Genomic DNA, 14,240 nt, shown 5'->3' with positions numbered 1-14,240 from the left:
CTGACAACAAAGTAGCTAAAGTCAAAAGTATGGAGGATCTGTCATACAAACCCTAGATACTCGAAAAGACAGATGAGGGGAAGGGAATATTCAAAAGAACACCAGAGCAACTACTTTTTGGGCACCTCAAAAAGATCATATATGGACCAGGCAGATCAAATACTTCTAAGGGTTTTAAGAACACACCAGAAGTAACAACCGTGCAGACGTTTGGGATGCAAAAAGAAGCCCATTGCATTCAGAAACAGGATGGTTCAGTTACGCTTCCAGAAAGTCAAAAGACAATGCTATAAACAGCAAAAGGCCCAGGTGACAGACATGCTAGGTTTGTGGTTTGGTTACCACATGTAAGGATTAGCAGCCAGTTCGCACTGACTTCTCTAGTCACACGCTCACATTAGCAGGGAGGAGAAGGCTTTAGAGAAGTGCTAGTGTTATTCTGGCAACAGCTGTAGAAGACTTTTTTCCCTGAAATGATCTCTGTGGGCAACCAGATTATTCAGTCAATATTAAAAAAACTCTCCCAAGTACTGAGTACAATGCTCTACTGACAGGAAAACTCAATATTAGTGATCATGATGACTTAAAAAGCAACCAAAATATGTTTTTGGGGGGATGGGTGCTTTATGTGCAATTAAGAGAGCATCCTAAAAATCCACTGAGTTATGTCTGTCACCCATCTGGCTCGATCTCTCCCTCCTACATGAGACAAAAGGTATCTGAGGTCAGCAGGTGAAGATAAGCTCAAGATTGGAGTTGCCCTCACTACCAGAGTGGGGGAGGGAGGAAAAAAAAAAACATGAACGAGTAAGACCTAGGAGTGGCCCCCTAAGGCACAGGAACTGCTTTTTAGGTTAAACCAGTGATCTCCTTTTTGAAAGTCTCTGCAGTTGGCACCAAACTTGAAATAAACAATAATATCTGATGGCTATTATTACAGCTCCCCCCACAGACTGTAAACTCATTGTGAACAGGGGGCACATCTACCAATTCTGCTGTATAAGTAGCATGGCGTACTGGATAGAGTACTGGCCTGAGAGTCAGAAGGTCATGGGTTCTAATCCTGGATCCGCCACTTGTCTGCTGTGTGACCTTGGGCAAGTCACTTCACTATTCTGGGCCTCAGTTACCTCATCTGTAAAATGGGGATTAAGACTATGAGCCCCATGTGGGACAGGGACTGTGTCCAACCTCATTGGCTTGTGTCCACCCCAGACCTTAATACAGTGCCTGGCAAAGAGTAAGTGCTTAACAAATACCACAATTAGTATTATTATTACTCTCCCACACATTTAATAAGCACTTGAAGTGTTCTGTAAACAGTAAGCGCTCAGGAAATATGACTGATGTAGTTCAGTGCCATGCTCACGGTAAGTGCTCAGTAAATACCACTGATGATGATGACACATGATATGTAAGTGCCATAATGAAATGTGGGATCATCATCCACTCAGCCCAGTAGTCTATCTTCAACTGTGCCCCAAAGGACCAAGGGGACACTGCCCTCTGGCATCCAACCTCGGAGTTAGAGGGAGTTAGAGACGTACCTCATACCTTTTCATCCTACTACCCCATTATGGATGTCCTTAATGAATTTATCCAAACACTTTTTCAAAGTCGTTGACTATTTTCTCCTTGCACAACCTCCTACAGTAACCAGTTCCCAACTGCTCGGTGAAAAATTGTATCCCTCATCTGTTAGGAACCTCTCACTGTCAAACATCAAAAGTTGCCCCTTTGTCCTCGTGGTGTGCCATTTGATAAACGACACTTTAATTTTTGTCTTAGCCAGAGCCATCGTGATTTTGTAGACTTCAATCATCTTCAATCATCAATCTGGCTTCATCTTTCTGTGCTGGAATGCAAATCTTTTCAATCTACCCTCGAACAGCAGCTCCTCCTACACTCCCCTCCGGCCTCAGTCATTTTCAACGTCCCTTCTGGGTCTTCTCCACCTGTTTTAATATCCTCCAGGTGCCAAACTGCATGCAGTATTCCTGATGCAAAAGTTCCAGGGTTTTGCATCACAGTAAAACTATGTTTTTTGTTTTGTTGTCTATATCCTTCTCATTAGTACTCACTATACTATTGGCCATCTTAACTGCTGCAACACGCCAGACTGGAAATTTGAGTTAATAATCGGCAATTAGAAGATCAATTTTCAGTCAAAATTGGAAGTTCAGAACCATCATCCTGTAATTATCTCTTGGTTTTGTTTTAGCCGGTGCATATACCTTGCATGTGCTCCTACCGAAGTTCATCTGCGGCTTTTCTGTGTATGCTCAGCTTTCTCATATCTCTCCACGGTTTATCGCCAGCTGCACGGCATTTCTTCACTCGGAAGGGCTTTGTGTCAGTTGCAAACTTGGCGATAAGGTTCTCGATGTACCTCATTCTCATCTCTCATCACCAACTCCTCACTATCACCCTCCTTTCTGACCGCAACTCTGGCTCTCTCGCTGTTTGCACAGGGTAGGCTACTGCTCTCCGCATCTTCATAGTCCTTTGAAATCACATCTCCGGGAGGACTTCCATGATTAAGCTCTCATTCCCCCCTCCACTGCCACTTCAACATTTTGTCACCTTTGCAGTTGGGAACTAGTTCCTTCCCACCCACCAGTAGCATCTATGTACAACTTTAAATTTTTGCTTCCCCCTAGCTGAAATTGATTTTAGAGTCTCTCCTCCATTAAATTATAAACTCCTTAGGGTAGAGATTGTGTTTAATTCTATTGCACTCTTCCAAGAACCTGGTAGAGTGCTTTTCACTCAAACACCAACGAATACTACTAACTGATATTTAACTGAATCCTCCCTCTTACAAATGGTTATGACGATTGATGATAATAATAATATGTGTTAAGCACTTATTATACGCCAAGCACTGTATTAAGCACTGGGGTAGACAAAAGAAACAGGTTGGACATGGTTCCAGTGCCATAAGGGGCCCACGACCTAAGTGATTTCCCATTTTACAGATGAGGAAACAGGCCCAGAAAAAAGCAAGGACTTGCCCAAGGAAGCATAGCAGAAAAGGGGCAGTCAGAATTAGAACCCAAGTCCTCTGACTCCCAGGGCCATTCTCTTTCCACTAAGCTATGTTACTTCCCCATCATGATAACATGAATTAAAGTAAATGCTTGCACTGATTCCAAGAGACTGTTCCTATTTACACTTCATTTAGAAGCCGCAGCATGGCATAGTGGATAAAGCACGGGCTTGGGAATCAGAAGGTCATAGGTTCTAATCCCAGCTCCACCACTTGTCTGTTGAGTGACCTTGGACAAGTCACTTCATTTCTCTCAGCCTCGGTTCCTTCATCTGTAAAACTGGGGATGAAGACTGTGAGCCCCATGTGGGACAGGGACTATGTCCAACCCAATTTGCTTGTATCCACCCCAGGGCTTAGTATAGTGTCTGGGACATGGCAAGTGCCTAGCAAATACCATAATTATCACTATTATTCATCTAGGAAAGCATCATTTATCCTGTCCCCCAAAGAACTCCCAGAGATGAGAGAGGCATGATTTTTCCTAAGAGAAACCTCTTTGCCTTTTCCCTAACAGGTTGGGTTTTTCTGACTCTTCTAAGATTTTACCAGTCTGCCACTTTACAGAAGTAAAACTCTTCGACCTCTTATTCCTAAAATCACTTCTGGAATTCAACAATGCCAGCTTCTGGTACAGTGGCCATTTGTAATGCCAGACCAAACACCTCTGCCACAGATTTCTGCAACACTCTGACCTCCTTCAGAAATCTCAGCGTTATGATTACTAGAGTTCTCAGAGTTCTTAACCCGCTGAGAAGCGGAATCCCAATTTCCAAAAAAGAAAGCCACTATACTGGGTCTGATTTAGAAGCAGCGTGGATCACTGGAAAGAGCCCGGGCTTGGGAGTTGGAGGTCATGGGTTCTAATCCCGGCTCTGCCCCTTGTCAGCTGTGTGACTTTGGTCAAGTCACTTCACTTCTCTGGTCCTCAGTTACCTCATCTGTAAAATGGGGATTAAGACCATGAGTCCCACATGGGACAACCTGATCACCTTGTAGCCTCCCCAGCGCTTAGAACAATGCTTTGCACATTGTAAGCGCTTAACAAATACCATCATTATTATTTAGACAAGAGACATAACAGAGAAACAGTGTGGCCTAGTGGATAGAGCACAGGCATGAGAGTCGGAAGAATCTTGGTCCTAATCCCGGTTCCGCCACTTGTCTGCTCTGTGACCTTAGGCAAGTCACTTATCTGTGCCTCAGTTATCTCAGCTGAAAAATGGAGAGTAAGACTGAGAGCCCCATGTGGAACATGGATCATGTCCAACCTGCGTACCATGTATCTACCTCAATGCTTCATACAGCACCTGGCACATAGTAAGTGCTTAACAAATATCACAAAGAGGTATTTTATTTCTATTCTCCTGTTCATTTAAGGATTGTACAACAGATGATGAATTCCAGTGAGGTGCCGCACAAAAAGCTACTAAAGATACTTAGTCCTTCTCTTCTTTCAAGGGGAACGATGCTCGCAGGCTACATTTGATCATTTCACAGTGTGAGCGCAGATCACTTTAGCTCCAAGTTCTGTGGCCAGCAACAATAAAGCCACTCCAGTTCAAAAAGATGGCAAACGTAAGGACTGAACCTGAAAAAATACCCAGCTGACTGATAACCCCGGGACATAATCTTCTGCAAAAACCGTCTCCCACCTAGTTATTTTATAATCACTATACTATATTTAGAAGATAAGCAATTCTCAGCCTACTCCATGGGAAACAGAGTCAATGGAGGAGGGGAACCATGTTGGAGACTTGGACCACATTTTGACTGTGGAGATCATTTGTGAGAAATGGTTATGTTTTTGACAAAACTGGATATTAAATGTAAAAAATAGTTCAGTTCGAGAATTAGCTTAAGGCACGGTTATGGGAAAATTGTGCTGTGCCTCAGTGTTTTAATAATAGACAGCTCTACTCTTCCTCCAAACAGCTCCCACTGATGTAGCCCAAATTCAGGGGTCGGGGGAGCAGACCCATAGTAGCCAACTACTGGCTAAATAGTCACCGGTCGCTCTAGTCCTCACCCGTGTCTATAGGGATGGTCCCTTGGCAAGGACTCTGTCCACAGTCCTTGTGCCGTGAATGGGGTGGAGTGAGGTAGTACATTCTTCAAACCCAAAAGGTTTATGACTCATCTGAAAAAACTGGGGTGGGGGGGTGGGGAGAGAGCAGGAAGTCATCACTTGATAAATACCACTGATTGATCATTTATGTTTTATTTTGAAGGCCCAAATTTAGGAAGAAAGATTTTAGAATTCAAAGAATCAGGGAAACTCATTCCAAAGGTAGCTCTGCTCCTTTGAGCAGTCAATTAACCTCTGTAATTCTCATCTGCCATTCCTCTGGCTGTAAAATGGGGATAATGTGTCAACTACCAACCTCAAACAGAGCTGGCATAATTAAGGCAATTGTCTATAGAGTACACTAAAGGCTTTGCTCAAAATGAGAGAATCCTCCCCTTGTGAATCTTTGAGCTAAAAAGCAGAGAGAGTTATACTGCTAATTTCTGAATATGTTTTAATATACAAGATACATCACTTACTACTACATTGGTTTGGTTCGACTCATTCTGTATAGAAATATTCCACTCTTTCCCAGCCCCTAGAAAAACAGACTCAGGTTTTTTTTTTCCACTTGCAGATTTCAATATATTTTGGGCACTACATTCTACAGCAGTTTTGGCAACTCTTGTATTTAAAAGGTCCATATGCTGACAATGGTTGTCACATTTAAAGATAAGTTTGTTCTTACTAATAGTTTTCTAACATTTTAAAAAAGGCTAGTCTAAGGGCCCTATTAAATATTGAGGGAGATGAGGGAAAGAGACCAGGAGACGAACAGCTGAGGTGAGAGCAGAGACAGAAGGAGAAAGCAACTCCAGAGAAGCTGGGGGTGGGGGGAGGCAGAGACACACATATGCAGAGAGAGATGGGGGCGGGGGAGCACGCAGAGATGGCCAGTTGGCTCCCTCAACATCCCTGCCTTTCCTTATCAAAGCTTCCCAGCTGATAGCTGGTTTCTGCCTCTCCTGATGGGAAGGAAGGGGAAAAGGAGGACAGGCTGCTTGGTCAGAAGCCAAGAATTTCTGCAATTAACACTTCCGCTGAGTTAAAATGGTAGCTCAAGACTCAATTACCTTGACCGAGGTACTTTTAGAACACCCAGCTATGAAAGAGAAGTTTGATAACCTAGTAAGGATGGCTTAATTTTTTTAAAAAAAAACTGACAAAGGACAGCACTGAACACCTCCTTAGGTAGAGCGCTTTACCAAGCGTCTGGGAGAGTACAATGGGGTCAGTAGATGAGAATCCTTGTTAAGGAGATTACAAAAGTAGTGGGAAGAAAAAGACTCTAAAATAAATTACGAGTAGTGAAGGAAGAGTAGAGAGATCAACCATATTTACTGAGGGTTTACTGGGTGCACACCACTGTACTAAGTGCTTGGTTGAATCCAATAAGAGAGTTGGTAGATACATTCCCTGCCCACAAGGAACTCACAGTCTAGAATCAATCAACTGTACTGAGGGCTTCCTAGATGCAGAGGACTGTACTAAGCACTCAGGAAAGTACAATATAACAGAATTGGGAGACACATTCTCTGCTCACAACAGCTTACACCCTAAAAGGGGAGACAGACATTAATATAAATAAATTACCATTATGCACAAAAGTGCTGTGGGGCTGAGGGAGGGGTGAATAAAGGGTGTAAATCCAAGTGCCAAGTAGACATAGAAGCAAGTGGGAGAAGAGTAAATGAGGGCTTATTCGGGGAAGGCCTCTTGGAGGAGATGGGCGTTTAATGAGGCTTTCAAGGTGAGCAGAGTGATCATCTCTCAGGAAGTGGGAGGGAGTTCCAGGCCAGAGGCAAGAGGAGGACGAGAGGGGGGTACAGTGCGTAGGCTGGTTTTAGCTAAGCAAAGTGTTTGCGCTGGTTGTAGTAAGAAATCCAGGAGGTAAGATAGGAGGGGGCAAAGTGATTGAGTGCTTTAAAGCTGATGGTATGGAGTTTATCTGCTGTAGAAATGGATGGGCAACCACTGAAGTTACCTGAAGAATGGGGAAACACAGACTGAACGTTTTTGTAGAAAAATCACCCTGCTACCCGGGTTAAGTACGGACTGGAGTGGGGAGAGACAGGAGGCAGGGAGGTCGGCAAGGAGGCTGAGGCAAAAATCAAAGTACAAGCGGCATGGCGTAGTGGATAGAGCACAGGCCTAGGAGTCAGCAGGTCATGGGATCTAATCCCGAGTCTGCCACTTGTCTGCTGTATGACCTTGGGCATGTCCCTTCACTTCTCTGGGCCTCAGTTCCCTCGTCTGTAAAATGGGGATTGAGACTGCGAGCCCCACGTGGAACGGGGACTGTGTCCAACCCGATTTGTTTGTATCCACCCAGCGCTTAGGACAGTGCACGGCACATTGTAAGCGCTTAACAAATACCATAGTTACTATTATTATTTGGATGGAGAGGAAAGCGTGGATTTTAGCGATGCTAAAAAAAGAGATCAGAAATAGTATGACCAAGTAGAAAGAGGATTGAACGTGGAGTTAGGAGACCCAGGTTTTAGTCCTTGCCTGCTGTTTGACCTTGGGCAAGTCACCTAACCTCTTTGTGCCTGTTTCCACATAAATGAGAAGGTGTCCAGTCTGAACATCTTGTAACCACCCTGGCACTTAGCACAGTGTTTCGCACACAGGAAGAGGTCAATAGGTCTCAACTATTAAGCACGACTGGGAAGCAGCATGGCCTAGTGGACAGAGCACGGGCCTGGGAATCAGAAGGTCCTGGGTTCTTATGTCACCCCTGCCACTTGCCTGCTGTGTGACCTTAGACAGGTCATTTAACCTCTCTGTGCCTTAGTTCCCTCATTTGTAAAATGGTGAATAAGACTGCGAGCCCCATGTGGGACAGGGACTGTGTCCAACCTGATTAGCCTGTCTCTACCAGTGCTTAGAACAGGACTTGAGACATAGTAAGGACTTAACAAATACCATCATCATCATTATTATTATTATCCGGGAATGTGAGTCTCCAAGCGTGCATGGGAGTTCTATTCATTACCAAAGTCTCAGGTCAGACCTCTTGAGTTACACTCAGGAATATGAGAAATACTCTGAGTAGAATCTCCAAACCACATTATTCGGGAGTTGCTTAACTGTAGTCTACTGGATACCTTGCACAGTAGCTGGCTTTCAGATGGGGTTAAGAAGAACTGATTCATTCATTCATTCATTCAATAGTATTTATTGAGCGCTTACTATGTGCAGAGCACTGTACTAAGCGCTTGGGATGAACAAGTCGGCAACAGATAGAGACAGTCCCTGCCGTCTGACGGGCTTACAGTCTAATCGGGGGAGACGGACAGACAAGAACAATGGCACTAAACAGCGTCAAGGGGAAGAACTATCTGGGTGGTATTGTTTGCCAGCCTGAAAGGGAGTCTAGAAGGCGCTAAAAGTGCCAAAGCATTAAAATACCAAATCGGAAAGAAAAGAATATGACGGACTCTGATGGCGAGCAGGGGTGACATCCAGCAGCTTTCACAAAAAAAGCTATTTAACACAGTGGCGGCTTTTCCTACCTAGCCTCTTCTCAAATGAACGATTCTCGGAAAACCTTTAGAGTGGTCTGCATTATTTATGGGTGCGACCCAGGAACAAAAGAAAATGACCCGTTCAGACTGGCTAGTTGGGCATAGGTCGCCTAGCGGTTCATGCGAAAAACCACAGCGACCAAGGGAATCGGCAATTTGGAGGCCTCCTCCGAGGGTAAACAAAATGACAGGGAGTCCCAACGACAGGAAACTTTAGAAGTGGGAGGAAGGGACGAGCGTATCTCTCTCTACCCAGGAGGAAAGGCATCTTTGTCAGTTCTTACAGCTCTCAACTTCCCAAGGTCACGATGTAAGGAAGGCCCTCCCTTCTCAAATCCGCCAGAGGATTACTTTCCCCCATTTCAAAGCCTTCCTGAAGGCCCATCTCCTCCAAGAGGCCTTCCAGACTAAACCCCACTTTTCCTCATTTCCCACTCCCTCCTGCATCTCCCTGACTTTGCTCCTCCCCTCTCCCCCCGCCCCACAGCGCTTTTATCTGTCATTTTGTATATTTATATTGATGTCTGTCTCCCCCCACTCCCCGAGACTGTGAGCTCGTTATGAACAGGGACTGTCACTCTGGGTTGCTGTACCGTACTTTCCCAAGTGGTTAGTACAGCGTGAGAAGCAGCATGACTTAGTGGAAGAGGAAGGGCTCGGGAGTCAGGACGTGGGTTCTAATCCCGGCTCCGCCACTTGTCTGCTCTATGACCTTGGGCAAACCACTTTACTTCTCTGGCCCTCAGTTCCCTCATCTGTAAAATGAGGATAAAGACTGTGAGCCGCATGTGGGACAACCTGATTACCTTCTATCCACCCCAGCGCTTAGAACAGTGCTAGGCACGTAGTAAGCGCTTAACATATAACGTCATTATTACTACTTGCATTGATGTCTGTCGTCGTCCCCTACCCCCTCCAGACTGTGAACTTGTTGTGGACAGGGGCTGTCACTCTTGGTTGCCCTAGTGTACTTTGCCAAGTGTTTAATACAGTGCTCCGTGCATGGTAAATGCCCAATCAATGTGACTGAATGAGGTTAAGCGAGGAAGGAGGGGAGGGTGGAAGGGGGAAAGGCCTGCTGGTACAGTGCTCTGCACATAGTAAGTGCTCAATAAATACGACAATGAATGAATGAATGATGGCGGGGTGGCTCCAGGGGCAAGGACAGTGGGGGGGGGAATCATTCATTCATTCAATCGTATTTATTGAGCGCTTACTGTGTGCAGAGCCCTGTGCTAAGCGTTTGGAAAGTACAACACAGCACTAGAGAAGCAGCGTGGCCTAGTGGCAAGAACACAGGCTTGGGAGTCAGAAGTCGTGGGTTCTAACCCCACCTCCGCCGCTTGTCAGCTGTGTGACCTTGGGCAAATCACTCCACTTCTCTGTACCCCAGTGACCTCATCTGCAAAATGAGGATGAAGACTGTGAGCCCCACGTGGGACAACCACATGACCTTGTATCTCCCCCAGCACTTAGAATAGTGCTTGGCAGATCGTAAGCGCTAAACCAATACCATCGTTATGATTATGATTAGAGAGAGAGAGAGGGAGAGAGAGACGATCCCTGCCCGCAGCGGGGAGGGTCGGGAGACCTCATCTGTAAAATGAGGATGAAGGCTGCGAGCCCCACGGGGGACAACCTGATGACCTCGTATTCATTCATTCAATAGTATTTATTGAGTGCTTACTATGTGCAGAGCACTGTACCAAGTGCTTGGAATGTACAATTCGGCAACAGATAGAGACAATCCCTGCCCAATGACAGGCTCACAGTTTAAACGGGGGAGACTGCATCTACCCAGAGCTTAGAAGAGCGCTTGGCAGATCGTAAGCCCTAAACAAATACCACCGTTACCATTATGATTAGAGAGAAAGAAGAGGACAAATACCACCACCATCATTATTATTATTAGAGAGAGGACCTCTGCCCACAGCGAGGAGGGCGGGAGACCTCATCTGTAAAATGAGGATGAAGGCTGTGAGCCCTGTGGGGGACAACCTGATGACCTCCTATGTCCCCCAGCGCTTAGAAGAGTGCTTGGCAGATCGTAAGGGCTAAAGAAACACCACCGCTATAATTATGAATAGAGAGAGATGACAAATACCACCACCATCATTATTATTATTAGAGAGAGAGAGAGACGATGACAAATACCACCACCATCATCATTATTATTAGAAAGAGAGAGAGAGACGACCCCTGCCCACAGCGGGGGGGGGACGGGGGACCTCATCTGTAAAATGAGGATGAAGGCTATGAGCGCCTCGGGGGACAACCTCATGACCTCCTCTCTCCCCCAGCGCTTAGAACAGCGCTTGGCAGAAATACCACCGTTATGATTAGAGAGAGAGAGACGATGACAAATACCACCAACCTCATTATTTCTATTATTATTAGAGAGAGAGAGAGAGAGAGAGAGAGAGAGAGAGGACCCTTACCCACAGCGGGGAGGGCGGGAGACCTCATCTGTAAAATGAGGATGAAGGCTGCGAGCCCCACGGGGGACAACCTCATGACCTCCTCTCTCCCCCAGCGCTTAGAACAGCGCTTGGCAGAAATACCACCGTTATGATTAGAGAGAGAGAGACGATGACAAATACCACCAACCTCATTATTTCTATTATTATTAGAGAGAGAGAGAGAGAGAGAGAGAGAGGACCCTTACCCACAGCGGGGAGGGCGGGAGACCTCATCTGTAAAATGAGGATGAAGGCTGCGAGCCCCACGGGGGACAACCTCATGACCTCCTCTCTCCCCCAGCGCTTACAACAGCGCGTGGTAGAAATACCACCGTTATGATTCGAGAGAGACAACGACAAACAGCACCACCATCATTGTTACTATTATTATTAGAAAGAGAGAGACGACGACAAATACCACCACCCTCATTATTACTATTATTAGAGAGAAAGAAAGAGAGACGACCCCTGCCCACAGCGGGGAGGGCGGGAGACCTCATCTGTATAATGATGAAGACTGCGAGCCCCATGGGGGACAACCTCATGACCTCCTCTCCCGCCCAGCACTTAGAACAGTGCTTGGCAGAAATACCACCGTTATGATTACAAAGAGACGACGACAAATACCACCACCATCATTATTACTGTTATTAGAGAGAAAAAGACGAGGACAAATACCACCACCCTCATTGTTACTATTATTATTAGAGAGAGAACACGACAGATACCACCACCATCATTATTACCACTATTAGAGAGGAAAAGACGAGGACAAATACCACCACCATCATTGTTACTATTATTATTAGAGAGGGAGAGGACGACAGATACCACCACCATCATTATTACCGTTATTAGAGAGAAAAAGACGAGGACAAATACCACCACCATCATTATTACTGTTAGTAGAGAGAAAGAGACGAGGACAAATACGACCACCATCATTATTACTGTTATTAGACAGAAAAAGACGAGGACAAATACCACCACCGTCATTGTTAGTATTACTATTAGAGAGAGAGAGGACGATGGATACCACCACCACCATCATCATTACTGTTATTAGAGAGAAAGAGATGAGGACAAATACCACCACCACCACCATTATTATTATTAGAGAGAGAGAGACGGGGACAAATACCACCACCACCATGATCATAATTGTTATTAGAGAGAGAGAGAGACGAGGACAAATGCGACCACCGTCATTATTATTCGAGAGCGGGAGAGGCCCCCGGCCCGCAGCGGGGTGTGAGGAGGGGCGTCGGGTTGTCGGTCCCTCACCGTGATTATCCTTCTGGCCGATGTTGTGCGTGCGGATGAAGGAGGACAGCCTCCTCACGTCCCCCTTGAAGACGCACTCGTGGAGCGGGAAGTGGAGGGGTCCGGGGGCGGGTGGGGCTCCGTGGTGGGGGGCGCCGGGTCCGGCGGGGTCCTGAGGGCCCGGGGGGGCCCCGGTGGGCTGCGGCCCCTGTGTGGCGGGCGGGGTGGGGCCGTGGTGGTGGTGGTTGTGGTGATGGTGGCTGAAGATCCTGTGACAGGCCCTGCCGGCCTTCCCCCCTCCGCCGCCGCCACCGCCGCCGCCGCCGCCTCCGGCCGGGCCGGTGCGGCCCCCGGTGAAGGTGCCCCCGGGGGCGGCCGCCGCCTCCTCGTCTCCGGGCTCCAGCAGGCCGCCCTCGTCCTTGCTGGGCTTGTGGTCCCTCCGCAGGGAGCGGATCTTCTCTCCGGTCATGGCCGCCGCCGCCGCCGCTGCCGCCCGAGGCCCCGGGGGCCGGGGGGCCTCACCGCCCCACAGCGCCGGCAGGGACGACGACGACGCCCCCCGACGCCCTCCACGCCCGGAGCATCTCCCGGCACCCAACACACACACACACACACACACACGGCGCCAGCAAGGGGCGAAGAAGTCACCCGGGGCCCGACCGACCGACCGACGGCCGGCGCCGCTCCTCGCCCTCGCCCTCGTCCTCCTCAGCGCCTCACGCCTCCCAGCCAGGCCCGGCCATCTTCCCGCCGCTCCTCTCGCGAGACCTGCCCCTCCCTCCTTCCCGCACCACCCCCGCAGCGGGCCGCGCTAACATCGCGAGACTTCCTTGGCCCCGCCCACTCGGCCTCGGCCGCCACATCTCCCGCCGCCTCGCCCCCTTCTGCTGGCGGGGGAGGGGGGAGTGGGCGGGGCTAAAATGTGGGCGGGGCTTCGTGATTGGGCGGGGCTTCCTATTGGGCGGGGCTTAGTGGTGGGCGGGGCTTCGTGGTGGGCGGGGCTTCCTAGTGGGCGGGGCTTCGCTCATTCCCTCATTCCTTCCATCGTATTCCTTGATTCATTCATTCATTCATTCAATAGTATTTATAGAGCGCTTACTATGTGCAGAGCACTGTACTAAGCGCTTGGGATGAACAAGTTGGCAACAGATAGAGACAGTCCCTGCCGTTTGACGGGCTTACAGTCTACGCTCCCCAGGTGCAGAGCACCGTCCCAAGCGCTTGGAATAATAATAATAATAATGTTGGTGTTTGTTAAGCGCTTACTATGTGCTGACCACTGTTCCAAGCGCTGGGGGAGATACAGAGTAATAATAATAATAATAATGTTGGTATTTGTTAAGCGCTTACTATGTGCAGAGCACTGTTCTAAGCGCTGGGGTAGACACAGGGGAATCAGGTTGTCCCACGTGGGGCTCACAGTCTTCATCCCCATTTTACAGATGAGGGAACTGAGGCACAGAGAAGTTAAGTGACTTGCCCACAGTCACACAGCTGACAAGTGGCAGAGCTGGGATTCGAACTCATGAGCCCTGACTCCAAAGCCCGTGCTCTTTCCACTGTAATAGTGACGATGGCATTTGTTAGGCGCTTACTATGTGCTGAGCACTGTTCTAAGCGTGGGGCTAGATACAGGGTAATCATAATAAGGATGATGATGATGGCATTTGTTTGGCCCTTACTATGTGCTGAGCATTGTTCTAAGCGCTGGGGTAGATACAGAGTAATAATAATGATGATGATGGCATTTGTTAGGCACTTACTATGTGCTGAGCACTGTTCATTCATTCAATAGTATTTATTGAGCGCTTACTATGTGCAGAGCACTGTACTAAGCGCTTGGAATGTACAAATCGGCAACAGATAGAGAC

At 47.6% G+C, this 14,240-nt stretch overlaps 1 protein-coding gene across 1 annotated transcript in view; it reads right to left on the bottom strand.

Moving 5' to 3' along the window:
* Positions 1 to 13,146, bottom strand: part of ANKRD13C (ankyrin repeat domain 13C) — a 91,721-nt gene extending 78,575 nt beyond the window's left edge. Inside the window, exon 1 of the mRNA XM_029062476.2 lies at positions 12,391 to 13,146. Coding sequence (XP_028918309.1) covers positions 12,391 to 12,838 — 448 coding nt within the window. The 5' untranslated portion in view covers positions 12,839 to 13,146. The remainder of the gene's footprint in view (positions 1 to 12,390) is intronic.
* Positions 13,147 to 14,240: the final 1,094 nt, after the last annotated feature.

Source organism: Ornithorhynchus anatinus, chromosome 4 (genome assembly GCF_004115215.2).
Source record: "Ornithorhynchus anatinus isolate Pmale09 chromosome 4, mOrnAna1.pri.v4, whole genome shotgun sequence".
In the NCBI taxonomy this organism is placed as follows: Eukaryota; Metazoa; Chordata; class Mammalia; order Monotremata; family Ornithorhynchidae; genus Ornithorhynchus; species Ornithorhynchus anatinus.
The sequence above is the reverse complement of the archived record's forward strand: the minus strand, read 5'-3'. Positions and strand labels throughout refer to the sequence as shown.